The sequence below is a fragment of the Schistocerca nitens genome, chromosome 8 (assembly GCF_023898315.1).
Source record: "Schistocerca nitens isolate TAMUIC-IGC-003100 chromosome 8, iqSchNite1.1, whole genome shotgun sequence".
NCBI classification, from domain to species: domain Eukaryota; kingdom Metazoa; phylum Arthropoda; class Insecta; order Orthoptera; family Acrididae; genus Schistocerca; species Schistocerca nitens.
The window spans coordinates 43,826,470-43,849,717 of NC_064621.1; the positions used below are offsets into that span (position 1 = coordinate 43,826,470).

At 44.6% G+C, this 23,248-nt stretch overlaps 1 protein-coding gene across 1 annotated transcript in view; it reads right to left on the minus strand.

Moving 5' to 3' along the window:
- Positions 1 to 23,248, minus strand: part of LOC126198841 (myrosinase 1-like) — a 151,670-nt gene that overhangs the window by 20,819 nt on the left and 107,603 nt on the right. The window contains exon 8 of the mRNA XM_049935423.1: positions 3,755 to 3,897. Within this exon, the coding sequence (XP_049791380.1) occupies positions 3,755 to 3,897 (143 nt within the window). The remainder of the gene's footprint in view (positions 1 to 3,754; positions 3,898 to 23,248) is intronic.

The window sequence follows — 23,248 nt, forward strand, 5'->3', positions numbered from 1 at the left end:
AACCGTAAGCTCCACGTTTCAATCGCTGCCAGTAATGTTCACGGTAAAGCGTAATCAAAAACGTTCGTGTGTAAATTCATCTCCTGTCCCCTGAGTCCACAAGACATCCATTTCCTGAAAGCCCCTCATACCATCCCGTTCAGTCTCAACCGACACTGATGCCGCACACCTCTACATCTGTAACTGTACTCCCAACGGATGGTGTGCTGTTACGTTCGCGAATGATGTGTGCGAAGAACGATTGCCGAAACGTGTCGCTGAGCGTCCATATGACCTACAACTTTCCTGATTTTGTGGTCTGGTCATTTTGTAATACACATCTGGAGGGAGTAATATGTTGCCCGATTCTTGTCGGAACATATGGTCTCGGAATTTCGGCTCTGTGAACCTTTCCGCAATAAAGAACACCTCTGTCTTAGCGTCTGCGAATGGAAGTATGTTTAACATACCCGTAACGCTGTCACCCTTATTTAACAACCCCGTGACGAAACGCGTCGCCCTTCGTTGGAACTACTCCACCGCTATTAGTACAATCTGGTAAGGGTCAGACACCGATGAGCAAGACACAGAAAACGGTCGAACAAGCGTTTTATAAACGTCTTCTTTCGTGGACGAATTGCATTTCCTTGATATTCTTCCAATGAATCTCAGCCTGAATTTTCCTATAATTACGTAGTTTAGTCGTACATTCCACTTTAAGTCGCCCCGGAGGATCACTCCTAGCTATTTTGCTGAGGTTATTGTTTCCAAGTACTTGTTTCCAGTGCCGTAATCGGACAGTAACAGATGTCTTCGCCTATTTAGAAGCAATACGCTATATTTATTTACGTTAAGGGTTTGCTACAAGTCCTGGGATCTACAGGTCTTCTTGCGTTTCCCTACAATCTTCAAGGATTGCAATTATGACGCAGACGGCGCCATCGTTAGTGGAAAGCCTCGCGCAAAGTACGACGTTATCCGATGCGTCATCTATAATGTAATATGTTTAAATTAAAGTCTATCGCGGGGTTTTTCTGTGGAGCTCATATCTCACGTATAATCTCTGGAACTTGTGTAGGATTTTTCTTTTTTCTAATACACGGACTGATTTACGAGGAAAAAGTCATCCATACAAACACAGGGCTGGTTGCTAGTTTGTATATGTACACGGTACACCGTAAATAGCAACGACTCAATATCAATCCATCTGGGTATCCACTGACATTACCTTCACATCTGTCGATTTAGTTCAAAACGAGTGTTGAGTATATCTCCCAGCAAATCCTGAGTCCAATCAGGAATCTCGCCAAGTAATCGGTAAGCTCAGATTATGTTTACTAAACGAGAGCGCGGAACTGTTGTCGATTGTTTTCCGAAACTGAATTAACGCAGCGTGTACCTGGGCTCTTTTGTCTGTTTGTCTACTGCGTTCTGCGCCTCATCGGCCGACAAAGCGAGGTGAGTGTCGCAAGACCTCTGTTTGCAGAATCCATATTGATTTTTACGGAGGAGATTGTCATTTTCCAAAAAGATCGTAATTCACGAGCTTAAAACAGGTCCTGTTATTCTAAAACAGATTGCCGTCAACTATATAGGCCTACAATCATGTACTCTTTGACGTCGATCAGGCATTCAGGCATTTACATTCACATTCCATTTCGTATGTCGTCGGCCGGAGCCCGGCGTAAAACTATCCTGTGTTCTGTATATCTGTACACCGCGTCTCTCTGCCGCACATCTACATCTACATCTAAACTCCACAAGTCACCATTGGCAGAGGGTACTTCGTGAACAAATGTCACTTCCCTCTTTTACCGCTGTAGACGCAAAAGATCCTCAGGTAGATCGAATGTTGTTAAGCCCCTCTGTGAGTTCGGATCTGTCTTTGTTCTTTTTGCGAGGTAGACGTAGGAGGAAGCAGTAAATATGTTGGTTGGCTCTTCTTGGGACGTATGCTGTCCACATTTTAACAACAGATCACACAGTGATGCAAAACGACTCCTTGTTGCGTCTGCCATAGGAATTGGATCAGTGTATCTGAGAACGCTTTTGCGATCAGTTAACAAATTCCTAACGAAGCGAGCTGCTTTTCTGTGGATATTCACTATCAGTCTTAGCTGGTAAGCGTTCCATACAAAGAGGAAACACTCCAGTGTCGTAACAAGGGTTCTGTAAGTGTTAATAACTTATTGCTGGAACATACACTGCTGTCGAAAATTAAAGTAACAAAAGGAAATTATTCACGGTTGCTCTTATTTTGTAACAAAACATTATAAACAGGCGACAGTAAAATAGAAACAATGTAAAGAATACATAATGTAAGCAGACTACAACATGCATAACGGTAGACAAAATTTTCTTCCTTTCTTCCAACTTAACGGATTGGCACACACATTCCGACAACTGGTCAATGTGCCCAGTATGGGGTGGGACCATCTATGGCAGCAATACAGGTCTGGCAATCTCATGTTGAGGCAGTAACGCCCATTCCTCCTGCAGAGCTGCCCACAAATCTTAGAGATTGGCTGGTGGTTGCAACCCGTCTCCCTAGTGCATCCCAGACGTGCTCTATGGGATTCAAATCGGGAGAGAGAGCAGGCCACGCCATCTGCGCAGTATCTTCTGTTTCCAAGAAAACATCAACCACCTGTGCTCTATGAGTTCGAGCATTATCGTCCATCAGTAGAAGTGTGGGCCCACAGCACCAACAACTGCAGATGAGGTCCCGAGATCTCGTCGCGATACCCGACAGCAATTAAACCATGTCGATTCATCCGTACAACTTCAAGAAGTGGAGTTCGAGTGGTCAACATAATTTAGGTACACGCCATTAGGGATCCTCTTCGACATTGGTTTCTTTCCAAAATGTTTGTATTGAGAAATCGTGTTCGACGTTCTCTCCAGATGAGAATCCGTCGAGAGTCAGACGCAATCGAGACACATCTGCGAAAAGAACGTTAACCCACTGTGCCGCATCCAGGTGGCATGTTGACGACTCCACTCTAAACGTTTCCTTCTGTGAAGACGCGTCAGAGGTACACACACAGCAGGTCTCCGACAATAAAGGCGACTCTGCCGAAGCCCTCTGTGCACCGATTGCCACGATACAACGCGTCGAGTCCACGCAGCGAGGTCAGATGCCAGTAGCCGTGCAGTACTAAGGGGGTATCGTCTTGCCTTTACAACTAAATAACGGTCCTCTCTTTCTGATGGTCGGCACTGCGCTGGTCTTCGGGATACTGTCTCAGTCTCTGTAAACTGTCTCCACTCCCGAGAGACAACGTGATGATTCACATTAAGCCAGCGAACCACATCAGTTTGTGACTGCCCTGCTTCTATTCTTCCTACGTTCCTCACCTCAGAGAGGATGATAGGCGTCTTCTCTGTGTCATTCTGCACCGTCTGTGACTGTGGACATGGAACTACCCGGTAAGCACTACGCAGTTTGATAGGTGTCCTGCTGTCACCGTGGCCGTGGTTGTCCGTCACCAGGAATGCCATACTCCCTGAGGAACATGATAGCACGGACATTTGTTGGCAGTTTGTATGATTATATCGTGAATCAGACAGAGGACGTGGAAATAATAGTTTGTTGCTTTTAGTTTTGGGCAGCAGTGTAGTTCTACACATCCACAACGTTTCAGTTCATTTGGGTTATTGTTTTTGGGTGTGGCAGTTTTCACAAACGTTGTTGTAGTTAACATTAACGCCTGATTAGAAGTTAAAATTTCTACTTCGTACTTCATAAAGATGTGTGGCGCTGCCTCCAACTTACCGTCATTCCTTCGCCTGTCGGGTAGCCTTCGATGGGCGATGTGACGACGGCCGTGTCGTATGCCTTGGATGGGATTGAGCCTTGTAGTCCTGATGTTATCAGCGAAGTTGAATAGTGGTTAAGCCCCAAGAAATCAGCGGTACCTGCGAGCAATAATACAGGGAGATGTGAGTTGTAACATCCTTGTGGTTATCTGGAACCTAATTCCAAACAGACCCATTGATTCTGGAACAGTACAATACACTGTGATATTCCAGAAGTCTCGGAAGGTCGATGGTCGGAACGCATCGTTGACAACGTTTCGCTGTTTATCATGCAACACATACTGCGTTCATAAGTTGCTCTGTGTGTAAAGTAACCTTCTTCTCAAACTAGAAAGTGTAACGATATGATTCCCAAATGCCTGTCTTCACTGAAGGCATTCAATGCTGTAAGAAGTAGCGACTCATGCAGAGTTACTGCCGTCTAATTACAATCAATTACCAGACACGTGGCCGGAGAAACGATTTCCTGACAATTCGCCTCACTGCCTCACGTCGTTTCGAGGATGTAGCAAAACGGCGCCTCGATTCTCCATAATAGCTGAATTTGTGTATTTGTGAGGAAGACACGGGACTGCACCGACTAAGGTCGCCACTCCCTCGCCACGACCACCCCCTGGTCGACTCCTCTCCCCGCCGCCAGTTGTTGTTGTTACGCATCCCCTGCGATAACCTCTGCTAGTACTATTCGGAAGTTAGAAAATTATACATAGAGACGTCTGTAACAAAGTTTCAGAGACGGTGTGCTCAGATAGTCGGACAGTTAATGCGACTGTTCTTGATGATAAGTAAATACGGGTTAGAGTCGCTCTCTGGGACGTGTCTGACGCAATGGACAGTCGCCACAGCTGCAGTTTTTGTTCTACTCCACGATCGCTTTAGGTTTTAAAATTGAAATCATTTTCTAGTGGAATCTCAAACTAACGTAATTACAGCCAAAGATTGTACATAATGATGCAATGAATGATTAAATACCTCAAATAACTGGAATGTAGGAGTTTCTGATTCTGTTTGTTTTTTAAGAAAAGAAAACGACAACACTGAGTTTATATATGCAAAGTATAGGTGCAGGATAGCAAACTCACATGATTTCGAATGGAAATTTAAAATTATTACGAAGGTAAAGGTAGAGAGAATTTAAAAATGCTGTGACCAACAGAATCGTAGGAAAAAGTGGGAAAAATGGGCGTGTCATGATAATAAGAACTGTAAATTACGGGTACTGGCACGTGCTAGCAGCCTTAACAACTGTGTTCTAACTTTTATCCCACTCACCCTACAGGACGTGACTTTACGCTTGACCTGGACGCGACAACGTCTTCAGTACTTCATCCTATACAGACGACTAGCTTTAACTTTTCATTGGTAAGGCACGCGATTTCAAATTTCAAATATGTCAAAATATAATTCCTTTTAATGATACTTTTAATGTGTCAAAGTCTGCAATTTTCACATTAATCAAACAATTACACACATCTTTTCTACTATATTATTTGCCACAGTAGTTTTAAATCTACCGACTGTTACTTTATTAATAATTTTGACTTCACCACAGCAAAATATGTCACATATTTTACGGTGCTTACACTCACATCACGTCAAATTGTACATACACTCCTGGAAATGGGAAAAAGAACACATTGACACCGGTGTGTCAGACCCACCATACTTGCTCCGGACACTGCGAGAGGGCTGTACAAGCAATGATCACACGCACGGCACAGCGGACACACCAGGAACCGCGGTGTTGGCCGTCGAATGGCGTTAGCTGCGCAGCATTTGTACACCGCCGCCGTCAGTGTCAGCCAGTTTGCCGTGGCATACGGAGCTCCATCGCAGTCTTTAAAACTGGTAGCATGCCGCGACAGCGTGGACGTGAACCGTGTGTGCAGTTGACGGACTTTGAGCGAGGGCGTATAGTGGGCATGCGGGGGGCCGGGTGGACGTACCGCCGAATTGCTCAACACGTGGGGAGTGAGGTCTCCACAGTACATTGATGTTGTCGCCAGTGGTCGGCAGAAGGTGCACGTGCCCGTCGACCTGGGACCGGACCGCAGCGACGCACGGATACACGCCAAGACCGTAGGATCCTACGCAGTGCCGTAGGGGACCGCACCGCCACTTCGCAGCAAATTAGGGACACTGTTGCTCCTGGGGTATCGGCGAGGACCATTCGCAACCGTCTCCATGAAGCTGGGCTACGGTCCCGCACACCGTTAGGCCGTCTTCCGCTCACGCCCCAACATCGTGCAGCCCGCCTCCAGTGGTGTCGCGACAGGCGTGAATGGAGGGACGAATGGAGACGTGTCGTCTTCAGCGATGAGAGTAGCTTCTGCCTTGGTGCCAATGATGGTCGTATGCGTGTTTGGCGCCGTGCAGGTGAGCGCCACAATCAGGACTGCATACGACCGAGGCACACAGGGCCAACACCCGGCATCATGGTGTGGGGAGCGATCTCCTACACTGGCCGTACACCACTGGTGATCGTCGAGGGGACACTGAATAGTGCACGGTACATACAAACCGTCATCGAACCCATCGTTCTACCATTCCTAGACCGGCAAGGGAACTTGCTGTTCCAACAGGACAATGCACGTCCGCATGTATCCCGTGCCACCCAACGTGCTCTAGAAGGTGTAAGTCAACTACCCTGGCCAGCAAGATCTCCGGATCTGTCCCCCATTGAGCATGTTTGGGACTGGATGAAGCGTCGTCTCACGCGGTCTGCACGTCCAGCATGAACGCTGGTCCAACTGAGGCGCCAGGTGGAAATGGCATGGCAAGCCGTTCCACAGGACTACATCCAGCATCTCTACGATCGTCTCCATGGGAGAATAGCAGCCTGCATTGCTGCGAAAGGTACACTGTACTAGTGCCGACATTGTGCATGCTCTGTTGCCTGTGTCTATGTGCCTGTGGTTCTGTCAGTGTGATCATGTGATGTATCTGACCCCAGGAATGTGTCAATAAAGTTTCCCCTTCCTGGGCCAATGAATTCACGGTGTTCTTATTTCAATTTCCAGGAGTGTATGTTAGCCGGCCGCGGTGGTCTAGCGGTTCTAGGCGCTCAGTCCGGAACCGCGAGACTGCTACGGTCGCAGGTTCGAATCCTGCCTCGGGCATGGATGTGTGTGATGTCCTTAGGTTAGTTAGGTTTAAGTAGTTCTAAGTTCTAGGGGACTGATGACCACAGATGTTAAGTCCCATAGTGCTCAGAGCCATTTTTTTGTACATATGTTACTTATTTTGTGCTCGAAGTTCTACATTCCTGTTGCGTAAAGTATTTAAATATTCACTGCATGGTTATATACAGGTTTCAGTTGTATTCAGAATATCAGTTTGATTTTCCACTAAAATGTTAATTTCAATCTAAAGGCCGAAATTTGTCTCAGAGTAGAACAAATAACAGTTTTCTCTCTTCTTCAGCTCAGCACACAGTTGCGGAATAAGAGCGCTCTCCAAACTAATCAAGATCTTTCAGTTGTCATTATATATTCATTTAAATGAGTATTAAGCATATTAGAACTGTTTGCATCATTTCTTATCATGGTTTCTTCACTGATTTCGTAACCTCATCAACTGATTCATCTCATTTCAGTGCATTTAATCCATTTCTCAACGAATACAGTTGAAAGCCTGAAGGGAAATCGTAATGTATGATCTTTAAGGGAAAAAAATCGCAAAACAAATAATTTAGGAAGTTCAGTATCAAATGACACACCTTTTCTCTTCGCTTTGAGCAACTTATGAGTGCTACTCACGGGGTTTATCTGACGGAGAACGTGATTCAAAGAAATGAACGTTCGTCAGAGATGGTAACAGAGCACATCAGAGCTGTGGCTGGCATCAAAGCGGAGAATTTACGCTGTACGAAACCTATCGCGTGGGTTTTATAAGAAACATATGATTACAAGATGACAGATCTGTGTCGTGACATATTTAGTATATGGGCAAGTTGATGTCTCTAAACAGTTTTCGTATATCTTAATGGCCATGTGTTAATAATCATAGTTGTCGAAGAGTGCAATCAAATATTTCATGATATAAGCCAAAATATTGTGACCCCTTGTTATTAACTAGGCGGGCCACCTTTGCAATCTAATACAGCAGCTTTTCGCGCGTCATGGATCCATCCGTTGAGTTTTTGGTAGGTTTCCGGTGGTACGCAGTACCAGATGTCGTCCGTAAATTATGAGACGGTGGCAAGTGGACGCGGACCTAGCACCGGATAGCATTCTTAAGTGCAATAATGGATGTACAGCAGTAGAGGAACTTGACGTTTGACTGCGGCAGATTTATTCTCGGAGATAAGAAATTTTAGATGTAGAAAGGGTTTATACAGATTTTGCAAAGGCCTCCATCCTAAGTTGCAGTTAAAAGCTATGAGAAGTGCTTTAGACACGGCTAAAGATCGTAAGGCATGGTTAGGGCTCGGGATTGGTAACGTGTGCGTGCAGACACCGTATACAGGTAGAAGGTGGCAAAGTGCCGCGCACCCTATTAACAGCTGCACTAATAAGAGGATGTGGATACGCTAAATCAATCACTATAGTGTCAGGCAGTCTTACGCCAATTACGAAAATTATCCAGTTGAGTGATGAACACTGTATCGTTACTGAAGTTAATGATAAGTAGAGAAACTGATGACATTGGACAAAAACTGTCAGACATTATTGCCGGACTCGATCTTTTAGTGTTGAAGAAACCTGGACGGTCGTGCACTTATGAGAATCGTGCTGGAGCTACTTCACACTCTGACTGATCAGCGGGGCCACAGAATCTCTCGCTGATCAGTTCAGCGTCACTGTACCGTTAGCGATCATAACGCGATTATGGCGGAAATTACGAACAATGGAAGAACTGAAGCGCATATGGAAGATGAGTATTCACCACCGCTTGACATTAAATGCAGGAAAGAGGAGGTTAGTGGTAGCATAGATCGGAGCGTGCATGTATTAACAACTTTGTTGAAAAAAGTTTTGCGGGAATCTACTCCAGTTAGATTCAACGAGTGTGTGTCACCAACGCTTGGAAACCTGAGATGGCAAACCGTCAGAGGGCAAACATATGGGACCGATGAACTCAGCAGTTTGGTCCCTTAGGAATTCACACACATTTGAACTACGTATTTAGAAATGCCAAAGGTGTGTACAAAACCAGAAGTTTTGAAATCAAACAACAACAGTGAGAATAGCACACATAGACATATGTTGAATTAAATGTATCGGGGCAGCCCTATAAGCTGCTTATGAGAATGCAAAGTCACTGCTAGTCCTATCAACGGTGCGCAAGGAAAATGGGACTACGACCCGTGGCTGGAGAGACCTGGCGGGCTGTCTGCTGACGAACCTTCTACAAGATGGTACACCAACTGCTGATACCGCTGAACAAAAACGTTGTAGGGACTTTCTGTCGGAAGAGTATCCAATAAGAGTCCTGTAATGCTCTTCACACAAGAACAGCTGATTATTTCGATATATAAGCTGAAGAGAAACAAAACATTACGTCCCGACGGGCTTCATCCGGAAGTATTACACAATATGGTGACCTATATCACAACGTTTCTAGGTTCAGTATCGAACGAAGCACTTCTTCAGGGAAGAGTTTAGAAAATTCGGAAACTGCTTAAAGCTGTGATTATGAATGTGTGTGAAATCTTGTGGGACTTAACTGCTAAGGTAGTCAGTCCCTAAGCTTACACACTACTTAACCTAAATTATCCTAAGGAAAACTACACACACCCATGCCCGAGGGAGGACTCGAACCTCCGCCGGGATCAGCCACACAGTCCGTGACTGCAGCGCCTTAGACCACTCTGCTAATCCTGCGTGGCGCTGTGATTATAAAGAAAGAATAAGGCAAGAGCCCTGTCGAACCAAAGAGTTACTGACCTATGTATCTGTTTAAAACGCTGACTAAAGAACAGGAGCGTCTTTTGTGTCACATATTACAGACGCACAAGGAACTCCTTGACCTCCGCTTGGGTCAATTTGGCTTCAGAAAAGGAAGAGCAATTATAGATGCCATCAACCGAGCTCTTATAATATTGGACTCGACTCTCCACAACCAAATAACTGCAATATTAGCATGTATATCTGGGTCTTGTGAGAACGTACGGTGGTTGGTGTGCAGTGTGCTGACCCTTTGCCCCTCCGTATCGCATCCGCTGATGAATGAGTGAGGATGACACGGCGGTCGGTATGCTATCACGTGATATTCAGGGCCTGATCGCGAGGTTTCGTTTTCTTTTTCCTTTATGGTGGCCGGCAATCTTTCAAAGACTGAGACACATCCAGCCCCCAAATGCCCTGCTGCAGCCTTTTGGACAACTGTGAGATTTGCGCAGTGGAGTGGACTGCACAGAAGACCTCAGTGCTGAAGAATATTGTTTGCGAGCTAAAATTTTGGGATTAAATTGCTGAGCCACTTTTTCAAATACTCCATAACGATGAAGACGTAGACGGTGTGGTGGCATATGCTGATGATGTTTCAGTATCAGAAGGTTCTTGGCCAAAACTGGAGAGGAAAGTAAACCGTACGTTCTTTGCGATGCAGGGCCAGTACGCTAGCAGAACTATGACTATCACTGCCAATAAGACAACATATGTACTAGTAAAGGGAAATGTGTTATTTAATACAAATAGCACAGTAAGATGGGAGGGCATTCCAATTCGCCACGAGAACAACAACTCGATATCTCGGTGTCAGCCAGGTTTTGATTGGAAGTTGGAGAGTGGGAGAGGATCTTTTGTATCACAGGTAGCAGAGTGGACACCGAGCTAGGCCTACGGGACTGAAAGAGGCAGGAGCAACAGCGTGAACGGGACTAACTGCGTATTGGGTTCAGGGTTCGCGCAACATTTCCAAACATTAGGGGCAGACTAAAGTTGAAGCATATCGACGAGAGTAATGGAATGACACAGTTTTTAAAAGAGCAAGACTCCTGTCCTCTTTACTTAGAAAAGAATGTCCAAGTAGACAAGAAACCTTTGTGGTTGTGGTTATGAGGGAACCCCAGATCAAACTGTGCCGCAGTGTACGACGTACATTGTAAGTAGAACGGCAGTAGCACCTAGTACCACCGTGGAAAAATAGTAATGAATACACAGCTACGGACTGCGCTTGACAGAATATTAAATAAGATATATGCTACTGAAATGAGTAGGTACCGTCAAAATCCTGGAAGTGTAACAGTAAAGACATCAGAGTTTGGGAGAAGTTGTGTCTGGGGAGTCATGACAAGATGAAGAGGGTAACGGTATGGATGATTGTACTGTTAGACCAAGATGTGCCATCTTCACAGCCTCCTGTAGTTCGGAGATCATATGCGCGCATGGATGCGAAACACACACCCCCTCTGGGTCGCTCTGACTGGAAGATAACGTTCAACAGCCGCTGCTACCCTCCAGGAGTCTGATACATTCTGGAACTTGAACACATAGCCACTGATTTAGACACTGAAAAAGACCAGCACATTGAAAATTTCCATTACTTATTGTTCCATGTACGAGAGTTATTCGGAAAGTAAGGAACGATCGGTCGCCAAATGGAAACCACAGTGAAAATCAGATGAAGTTTTGCACAGGTGTGTTGGGCAGTGTCTCTAGTATGCCCGTCGATCGCGTTACGTCGTTTCTTTTAGTTCTGAGCACACAGGGAGCACATAAAGATACCTGGAACAATAGTGGCTCCCGCCAAGTACGAGGGCCTGGTAAGAAATTTCGCCTGAAACTATGCAGCCAACATTACATAACTGTAGTGCGCTTTCTTCAAATGGCTCTGAGCACTATGGGACTCAACTGCTGAGGTCATAAGTCCCCTAGAACTTAGAACTACTTAAACCTAACTAATCTAAGGACGACACACACATCCATGCCCGAGGCAGGATTCGAACCTGCGACCGTAGCGGTCGCGCGGTTCCAGACTGTAGCGCCAGAACCGCTCGGCCACCAGCGGCCGGCTGCGCTTTCTTCTTCAAGACAATTCTCAGCCGCATTCTGCGGGGGCAATGAAGATGCTCCTGCATCTTTTTAATTGGAAATGTTTTATTACCCACAATACAGCCAGTAATTGTCTCCCTCTGATTGTCATCTCTGCTCATATGAACCACTGGCTATGAAGACAACGTTTTGGCACAGACAATGAGCTGTAGGCCAGCGTAGAGAATTGGCGGAAAGCACTGGCGGCTGCCTTCTATAACGAGGGTATTGGAAAGTTGATACAACGCTACTACAAACGTCTAAGTGGGATCGGCGACTATTGAGATGTTGTAGCTAATTGTTGCAAATAAAACAGTTTTGATCTTCACTGTGGTTTCCATTTCGTGACCTGTTGTTCCTTACTTTCCGAAAAGCCTTCGTAGTATTTGAGGAAAATAAGTGTAGACAAATGGATGGACTTGGAAAACCTAGTGGTGGCTTGAGTCCTGTGAGGAAACACAATCAAGAAGGGTCCGTATTCGTACAGGTAGCGTAGCGAGTGTGTATAGAAATGGGAAGACACACATTCCGGGACAGCCACTGGATTCATAGCGTTCAGACTAGACGTGGAATGGTTGTAACTTTTACTTTTCTATTGTGTTATATTTTCACTAGTTTCTTTATTTTCTAAATTCGTTCTAGTACATGCTGTGTTATACATTAACTACAACCACGTAATTGATTTATTTTGTAAAATGGTAAAAACCCAATGTTAAGTAAAGTTACTACTTGCTATTGTTTCCTAGGGAGCATGTCAATTTTGTGCAGAAGAAAGTAAATATATGTATATGAGACGTGTATCCATATATTGCTCTTTGTACCCAAAACTATAAAACTATTCACTGCAGACCATGGCGTTTATGGATGGGAGTAGCCTTAAGTCTCACATTGTGCGCCATGGTGTTTTGGTGGCGGTGGGTGGAAGTGGGTGTTGTGGGTGGCAAAAGTTGCGATGCTAACGTAATCAAGACTCTGCGCTGCCAACGCAAATTTCGTCGTGTAATCTCTGTGTAGTGCGTCTCAATATTATTATTCTATACATAGGAAAAAATAACAAAGGAAAACAGTTCGTGAAAACTTGAGAATAGTGTCGACACAGTTATCTCACGTACACAACAATATGCGGAACTATAGCGCCCACACATTTCACTCTGTAACCAAAACTGTTCACTGCAGACCAATGGCGTTTATAGATGGGAATAACCTTAATGAGATAGTGCTAACGTAATTAAGACTCGGCGCTGCCAATACAAATTTCATGGGGTAATCCCTGTCTAGAATTTCCTGTCAGTGATATAATGAGGTCTTCGGCGCATGGTAACTTTTAACGCGGTGCATAATGATTATATGAGACGAATGTACAATGAACCATTAAAAAGGTCTTGAAGCACTCAAATATAACAATACAAAATGTTTGGAAAAACAACAGGTTAATTAAAGGAGTTTTTTTTTCTTGCTACTATCAGGAAACTTTTGGCAAACGTTACGAGTAAATGCAAACTCAACACCAGCAGACGAAATAAACGTACGTTTAAAGAGATTAATATTTTGGGCTAATGTTAAAAAGTTATCTTTGAAATAAAATATGCGTGCAGATAATGACAAGAGATGCAAAAGCTCACATAATAGCCAAATATTTACTGAAAATTGGAAATGGTACTTACCGTCTGGTAAGCTTATTTTAACACAAGAATTATGCTGTGTGGTGAAAATCGAGGAACAGCTTATTGATAAAGCGTACCTATCGATAGAAATGGACTACCTAAGTAAAGACTGGTTGTTTGAACGAATGGTTTTAACAACAAGGAATGATATAGTGCAACAAATAAATCAGCAAATACAGAAGACGATTCCGGGAGCAGATACAGTATATAACTGGATAAATACAGTGATAGATCAAGATCAAAGTGTCAACTTTCTAATCTAATTTTTTAACTCATTAAATCCGTCGGGTATGCATCTGCATGTATTGAAACTGAAAATTGCGTCGCCAATAATACTGTTAGGATATATTAACTCACCTAAATTATATGGTGGCACAACACTGCCTGTCAAACTGCTACTTCGTAACATAATAATTGTAACTGGTAAACAAAAAGGACAGTCGGTGTTGATACTAAGAATCCCGTTGATATCAACTGATATACCATTTTCTTTTAAAAGGTTACAATTTCCTGTGAAATTAGCTTATAAAGGGTGTTACAAAAAGGTACGGCCAAACTTTCAGGAAACATTCCTCACACACAAATAAAGAAAAGATGTTATGTGGACATGTGTCCGGAAACGCTTAATTTCCATGTTAGAGCTCATTTTAGTTTCGCCAGTATGTACTGTACGTCCTCGATTCACCGCCAGTTGACCCAATTGAAGGAAGGTAATGTTGACTTCGGTGCTTGTGTTGACATGCGACTCATTGCTCTACAGTACTGGCATCAAGCACATGAGTACGTAGCATGAACAGGTTAGTGTTCATCACGAACGTGGTTTTGCAGTCAGTGCAATGTTTATAAATGCGTAGTTGGCAGATGCCCATTTGACACAACATGTGGTTCGTGCACGATGGAGCTCTTGTACATTTCAGTCGAAGTGTTCGTACGCTTCCCAACAACAGATTCGGTGACTAATGGATTGGTAGAGGCGGACCAATTGCATGGCCTCCACGCTCTCCTGACCTCAACCCTCTTGACTTTCATTTATGGGGGCATTTGAAAGCTCTTGTCTACGCAACCCCGGTACCAAATGTAGAGACGCTTCGTGCTCGTATTGTGGACGGCTGTGATACAATATGCCATTCTCCAGGGCTGCATCAGCGCATCAGGGATTCCATGCGACGGAGGGTGGATGCATGTATCCCCGCTAACGGAGGACATTTTGAACATTTCCTGTAACAAACTGTTTGAAGTCAGGCTGGTACGTTCTGTTGCTGTGTGTTTCCATTCCATTATTAATCTAATTTGAAGAGAAGTAATAAAATGAGCTTTAACATGGAAAGTAAGCGTTTCCGGACACATGTCCACATAACATTTTTCCTTTCTTTGTGTGTGAGGAATGTTTCCTGAAAGTTTGGCCGTACCATTTTGTAACACCCTGTGGTATGGCAATCCATAAGGCCAAGGCAAACATTTTGCTACTGTGAATTTGAAGGAACATTTTCTTCTCGCACGGTCTGCTCTATGTTGCTTTCTCACCTGCAGGACAAGCAGAAAACGCATATGTGTATACGCCACACAATCAGACATCAAATATACACTCCTGGAAATTGAAATAAGAACACCGTGAATTCATTGGCCCAGGAAGGGGAAACTTTATTGACACATTCCTGGGGTCAGATACATCACATGATCACACTGACAGAACCACAGGCACATAGACACAGGCAACAGAGCATGCACAATGTCGGCACTAGTACAGTGTATATCCACCTTTCGCAGCAATGCAGGCTGCTATTCTCCCATGGAGACGATCGTAGAGATGCTGGATGTAGTCCTGTGGAACGGCTTCCCATGCCATTTCCACCTGGCGCCTCAGTTGGACCAGCGTTCGTGCCGGACGTGCAGACCGCGTGAGACGACGCTTCATCCAGTCCCAAACATGCTCAATGGGGGACAGATCCGGAGATCTTGCTGGCCAGGGTAGTTGACTTACACCTTCTAGAGCACGTTGGGTGGCACGGGATACATGCGGACGTGCATTGTCCTGTTGGAACAGCAAGTTCCCTTGCCGGTCTAGGAATGGTAGAACGATGGGTTCGATGACGGTTTGTATGTACCGTGCACTATTCAGTGTCCCCTCGACGATCACCAGTGGTGTACGGCCAGTGTAGGAGATCGCTCCCCACACCATGATGCCGGGTGTTGGCCCTGTGTGCCTCGGTCGTATGCAGTCCTGATTGTGGCGCTCACCTGCACGGCGCCAAACACGCATACGACCATAATTGGCACCAAGGCAGAAGCGACTCTCATCGCTGAAGACGACACGTCTCCATTCGTCCCTCCATTCACGCCTGTCGCGACACCACTGGAGGCGGGCTGCACGATGTTGGGGCGTGAGCTGAAGACGGCCTAACGGTGTGCGGGACCGTAGCCCAGCTTCATGGAGACGGTTGCGAATGGTCCTCGCCGATACCCCAGGAGCAACAGTGTCCCTAATTTGTTGGGAAGTGGCGGTGCGGTCCCCTACGGCACTGCGTAGGATCCTACGGTCTTGGCGTGCATCCGTGCGCCGCTGCGGTCCGGTCCCAGGTCGACGGGCACGTGCACCTTCCGCCGGCCACTGGCGACAACATCGATGTACTGTGGAGACCTCACGCCCCACGTGTTGAGCAATTCGGCGGTACGTCCACCCGGCATCCCGCATTCCCACTATACGCCCTCGCTCAAAGTCCGTCAACTGCACATACGGTTCACGTGCACGCTGTCGCGGCATGCTACCAGTGTTAAAGACTGCGATGGAGCTCCGTATGCCACGGCAAACTGGCTGACACTGACGGCGGCGGTGCACAAATGCTGCGCAGCTAGCGCCATTCGACGGCCAACACCGCGTTTCCTGGTGTGTCCGCTGTGCCGTGCGTGTGATCATTGCTTGTACAGCCCTCTCGCAGTGTCCGGAGCAAGTATGGTGGGTCTGACACACCGGTGTCAATGTGTTCTTTTTTCCATTTCCAGGAGTGTAATATGTAAGAATATAATTTAATGTAAAGAGTTTATGTGTAAGATATTTGTCTGAAAAAAAACTACAGTTTTTTTGTCCATTATTGTTCTTAGAAAACTACTGGCAGAAAACCAAAATCCTAGCGAAGCGGGTTATTATCAGCTGGAAAATAATTATAAAGAAATTTGATTTATCCGAACAGGCGACACGTTTTCACTGATGCACGCTCAAATCTCGATGATCGCCTGCCCACTGCAAACCTAACTGGCGATAACGTCGCCACGTGCGCTTCGTCCGTGTGCCCCGCAGCACCTGCTCTCGCAGCAGTACCGCGCTCTGTCGACAGATGGGCCGCGCTGCAGGTCGCCGCGCAACCCACGTTAGTGAGCGGCTCCGCTGCCGACCTCCGCGTTCCGAACGAGGAGGCGCCTGTCAATGATTTCGCCACCGTTCAACCACTTTCCACGCGTTCTCACGACGGTAGCATGCCAACAGGTGACGAGCTTCGCCGTTTCCGAAATGCCCGTTCCCATAAAAATCTGCGCGTAGTCAAAGTCGCTAATGTCGGTAGATTTCACAGTTTGCGGCTCGAATTGTTGGTAGAGCCGTCCGCAATGCCCTCTGGTCCGCTTACTCTCTTCCCTGACCGCGTCACGTGACCACAGCGCCACTGGGCGGCGGCGACCCTCATGATGGGTACGGTGTGTGTGTTTGAAGTTATTTCTTCTGTGTATACTCACTGCTATTGAAGAATACTACAAAAATGAATGATATGTCATTTTATCAAAACTGCTGAGACATGAGGAAAAAGCTGACATGAAATAATATTATCAATGAAACTTCCTGGCAGATTAAAACTGTGTGCCCGACCGAGACTCGAACTCGCGACCTTTGCCTTTCGCGGGCAAGTGCTCTACCAACTGAGCTACCGAAGCACGACTCACGGCCGGTACCCACAGCTTTACTTCTGCCAGTACCTCGTCTCCTACCTTCCAAACTTTACAGAAGCTCTCCTGCGAACCATGCAGAACTAGCACTCCTGAAAGAAAGGATATTGCGGAGACATGGCTTAGCCACAGCCTGGGGGATGTTTCCAGAATGAGATTTTCACTCTGCAGCGGAGTGTGCGCTGATATGAAAGCTGTGGGTACCGGCCGTGAGTCGTGCTTCGGTAGCTCAGTTGGTAGAGCACTTGCCCGCGAAAGGCAAAGGTCCCGAGTTCGAGTCTCGGTCGGGCACACAGTTTTAATCTGCCAGCAAGTTTCATATCAGCGCACACTCCGCTGCAGAGTGAAAATCTCATTCTGGAAACATCCCCCAGGCTGTGGCTAAGCCATGTCTCCGCAATATCCTTTCTTTCAGGAGTGCTAGTTCTGCATGGTTCGCAGGAGAGCTTCTGTAAAGTTTGGAAGGTAGGAGACGAGGTACCGGCAGAAGTAAAGCTGTGGGTACCGGCCGTGAGTCGTGCTTCGGTAGCTCAGTTGGTAGAGCACTTGCCCGCGAAAGGCAAAGGTCCCGAGTTCGAGTCTCGGTCGCGCACACAGTTTTAATCTGCCAGGAAGTTTCATATCAGCGCACACTCCGCTGCAGAGTGAAAATCTCATTCTGGAATATTATCAATGCTATTTCCGGTATGTGGGTGATGCTCCAAGTCCACTTATAATGAAGAAAGGCCATGTCTCTGATCAGTAAATAGTACGACGATGTACATAACGTCGAGATCTGCAACTCGCCTTTAAAAGTCTGAATCGATAACACAGTACCAATACTGCCCTATCCGAAACAATTTTAAAGACATGTATTTGACTGATTGAATTGGTACTCGGAAACTTTTAGCGTCGTATGTTCCCATTCTAGTGGTTGTATCATGGGATTTACCCGGGTACAATAGATGACATTGGTGCAATATCCACTTAAGTCACATTTGCATAATTTCTAGTAAAACACAAATACTATTCAGAAACAGAAAAAAATATTTAATCGGTCTTGTATTTTGCGAACCTTCATTTAGACCATAGACAGTAGATGACATTGGTGCAATAACCACTTAGGTCACATTTGCATAATTTCTAGTAGAACACAAATACTATTCAGAAACTGAAAAAAAAATGTAATCGGTCTTGTCTTTTGCGAACCTTCAGTTAGACCACTAACACACCTCTATATTTTATTTTATTTTACGTGACTAGTTCCGTAGGACCAAATTTCGGAGCAAATTTCCATGGTAATGGAAAGTATCATTTCATGAAATTACAATAGATTTCTAATAACAGATAAAATGAAATGTTTATGGATCCTAAAAAGACGTCAAACTATAAGTTTATGTAAACGCATTCAACTACATAGCACAGGAATCAGCTTAGTTTTTCAAGGAAATCATCAAGAGAATAGGAGTGATCCATGAGGAAAGTCTTCAGTTTGGATTTGAAAACGCGTGGATTACTGATAAGATTTTTGAATCATTATGGTAACTTATTCAAAATTGATGCAACAGAATATTGCACGCGTTTCTGCACAAGAATCAAGGAAGTGCGATCAAAATGCAGACTGGATTTCTGCCTGGTATTAACTGAGTTAAAGCTGCTAATTTTTAGGAATAATCTGATATTGTTAGCAAAAGACGACAGTAAGGTATATATGTATTGACAGATCAATGTTAGAATACACAGACTAATGAACAGGTGTCGACATGAGGTTAGCGAATTTACACCACTTACTGTCCGAACTGCCTATTTCTGAGTTAAAAATACGTTTTGCGAATGTGAAGAGGTACCCAGAATATAATACCATTCGTCATAAGCGAATGAAAATAGACTACTTTTCGTGTCGAAGTATCACTTACTTCAGATAGTGTTCTAATAGCAAATATGGCAGAACTTAGTCTTTGAACAACATCCTGACTTTCTACTACAGTTTACTGTCTATCTTAACACACAGAAATTTGAAATCTTCAGTCTCACTAATCATATGCCCATTCTGTTTAATTAAAACGTCGTGTTTTCTTGAATTGTGTATTAGTACCTGTAAAAACTGAGTCTTACTGTGATTTTGCGTTAGTTTATTATCTACAAGCCCTGAAATTATGTTTTCAACCGCACTATTTGAAACAGGGCCAACGTTGCACACAAAATCCTTTACTTTCAAGCTAGAGTCGTCAGCAAACATAAATAGTTTAGAATCACCTATAGTACTAGAGGGCATATCATTTATATAAATAAGAAACAGGAGTGGCCCCAGCAATGATCCCTGGAGCACATCCAGTTAACTGTGCCCCGCTCGTACCCCACATCATAGTCATCCTCAATACTGTGGACAATGACCTTTTGCTGTCTGTTCTCAAAGTGAGAGGTGAACCTATTGTAAACTACTCCCAGTATTTCATAATGATCCAACATCTGGAACAATATTTTGTGATTAACACAACCAAACGCGTTAGTTAAGTCAAAAAAGGTGCCTAGCATTCGAAACTTTTATTTCATGCACCCTGTACCTCACAGAGAACAGAGAGTATAGCATTTTCAGGTATTAAGACACTTCTAAAGCAAAAGTGTACGTCTGCCAGAAAATTATGTGAAATGAAATGAGTTATTCTTACGTCTGCAGCCCTTTCAATAACCTTAGGAAACACTGATGGCATAGAAACAGGCCTAAAATTATCTGCGTTATCCCTTCTTTTTATAATGCGGCACTACTACTTAGTAGTTTAACCTTTCTGGAAACATACCATTCCTATAGGAAAAATTACAAATATGCCTAAGTACAGGGCTAACAGGCGTAGCACAGTATTTTAGTATTCTTTTTGATACTTCGTCATATCCGTGAGTCCTCTGTTTTCAGTGATAGCCTATTCATAACCAAACAAAAATATAACACTAACAGAACTTAGAAAACTGGTCTTGTCCCTCTCTTGCACCGAACGACTTAACAAGAAGTTGATTGTGCCTTACTTCTGGAACCGTGCGACTACTACGGTCGCAGGTTCGAATCCTGCCTCGGGCATGGATGTGTGTGATGTCCTTAGGTTAGTTAGGTTTAAGTAGTTCTGAGTTCTAGGGGACTGATGACCACAGCAGTTGAGTCCCATAGTGCTCAGAGCCATTTGAACCATTTGAACCTTACTTCTGACGCCGGATGAGACATTCGTAACAATTCTATAAAAGGCGAAATATTTAACTGGCAGAGGCAACTTATAAACTTTTTCATCACGTAGTGGTTGAGGACTTACGAATGAAGAAATCATGGCAGATAGCTGTTCTAATAAAGATGCACAAGAAGAAGAAGTTCGTACATACTCCGGCGAATTGTTGGTGTACGTCTTTGACTCCCAGTCGTCCATTAATGCGAGATACAAACACAGCAAGATGCAAGATGAATAAACAAATATTTCCTTTCCATACGAATCAGTACGCTGCTGCGATAATCTTGTGCGCCGGCCGTGGTGGCCAAGCGGTTGTAGGCGCTACAGTCTGGAAATGCGCGACCGCTACGGTCGCAGGTTCGAATCCTGCCTCGGGCATGGATGTGTGTGTTATGTCCTTAGGTTAGTTAGGTTTAAGTAGTTCTAAGTTCTAGGGGACTGATGACCTCATATGTTAAGTCCCATAGTGCTTAGAGCCATTTTTTTAATCTTGTGCTCTTGATGCTCGGGGACATGTAACAATGCTGGGACGCCATGTTTTTCTGAGGGTGTAAATGTTAATCAACAGAGCTCTCTGTAAGCGATTTAACGTTATATTTTTATCATGGAATTTACTCCACTTACACTTGGTTTCAAGTTGCAGTGGTCTTGTACATGAAATGGACCTCAAAATCGTACCTATGTGGTCCTTCTTCTGAGTTCTCTCTACTCGCTATATTTGTATGATCGCACTTTCCAACTATTACGACATTTGACTTGCATTGGTACTAGAAGCAGGGATACAAGTACGAACAAGTATGGATTTTCCTTCTACAGTTCCAATTTCAGATTTCATGTCTAGTATTTCACTGACGTCATCAACATAAGCATGACATACAGATTTTTTGCTTAGTATCCGTAAACCCTGTAGTATTTGATGCAGATTTAACGTAATCGTTCCACGGAAATTGTATACAGTGTCATAGCGGGAAACACTAACAGACTGTTTAATCGGGGCTAAGGCACTTAGGTTCCAACTATACGTTTATGCATGCGCTGTAGAAATTGATTGTTGAATCCCATTTCATTTGTTAATAAAATTTGTTGCTTATTCGTTGTAATCCCTTGTCAAAGTCTTAAAAGGTTAAAACAACGCTGCTTTTGTATGTCCATGATAAATGCGTAACGTCCCTACGTCCCTGTGTTCACATAAGACATATGTCATCAAAATTAGTTTGACATCAGTCATTTGATAAGGGTGAATTATTCTCATGATTACCGATTTATTTTTATTATTTATAACACTATTAGGATTAAAGCAGAAGAAATAATTTAAAATTTGTGCTGTGGCCAGGACTCGAACACTGGTCTTCTTGCTTGCTTTTTTTTCAATCTCATTTCGTTCTGTATTGTTCGTTGAATCTGTTAGTGGCGAACGTCCCAAGACACCCAGTCGGGTCGTTCGTTGATCCGTTCGCTCAGTTTTTTATTACATAGAGTAGCTAAACCCTCTGGCCGAACACGCTGAGTACCGTGCCGGCGACTTGCTGGGCAGAAATGCTAACCATTACACCACCACAGCACTATGGTCAGCCGGCCGGAGTGGCCGAGCGGTTCTAGGCGCTACAGTCTGGAACCGCGTGACCGAAACGGTCACAGGTTCGAATCCTGCCTCGGGCATGGATGTGTGTGATGTCTTTAGGTTAGGTTTAAGTAGTTCTAAGTTCTAGGGGACTGATGACCTCAGAAGTTAAGTCCCATAGTGCTCAGAGCCATTTTGAACCACTATGGTCAACCTTGCTGCACGAACTACCCAAGTTCAGTGCCCTCCCGACCGCAAACGTTAATTCATATCTTCAGCTTATTTTCATAAAGAAGAGACCTAAATGTCCCGGGGAAAGAGAAGAAGTATACGATTTATAATGTGGGTGCAGTGTTTAAAATCTGAGTTCATGAATCATTAAGAGATGAAGTATGTATTTTTTTTTAATCATGACAACCACTTCCCTTAACCTGAGGTGCCTGGTAAGCTACCCAAGTACGACTCACGACACCCAATCACAGTTTTACGTCCGCCAATACCTCATTTCTGCCTCTCGAACTTCACAGTTCTCTTGTATGCCTGACGGGACTAGCATTTCTGGATGAAAGGATGCTGCCAAGAAAAATGTTATCCACAGCGTAGGGGATTGTTTCCAGAATGAATTTTCACTCTGCAGCAGAGTGTGCGCTCGTCTGAAACTTAAACTGTTTACTAGACCGGCACTCGCACATGGGACCGCACCGTTACGTGGGCAAGTGCTGTACTGCTATGCAGGAAAACTCCTGTAAGGTGTGGAAGGTAGGAGAAGTTCTGGACGAACTGAGGGTGTGACGGTGGGCTGTCAGTCGCGATTGGTAGTCCCATTCAGTAGAGCCCTTGTCACTAAAAAGGCAAAGACCCCACGTTCGCCTCGCGATCCGGTAAAAAGCGTTAATATACCAGGAAGTCACATTAGGAGTTACTGAAATGGGTTACTAAACAGTATTTGAGAAAATGATTCTTTGGGTAATAGATACGTACAGGATAATGTGGTGTGGGTAATTTTTGTACATCCTCTTATGACATGATCTCTTTCTGCCCTGGGAAGACGTTCTGCTAAAAAGATATTGATGAATTTTGATGCATCTAAGGCAGTTGTAAATCACGTATTGCATGTGACTGCAG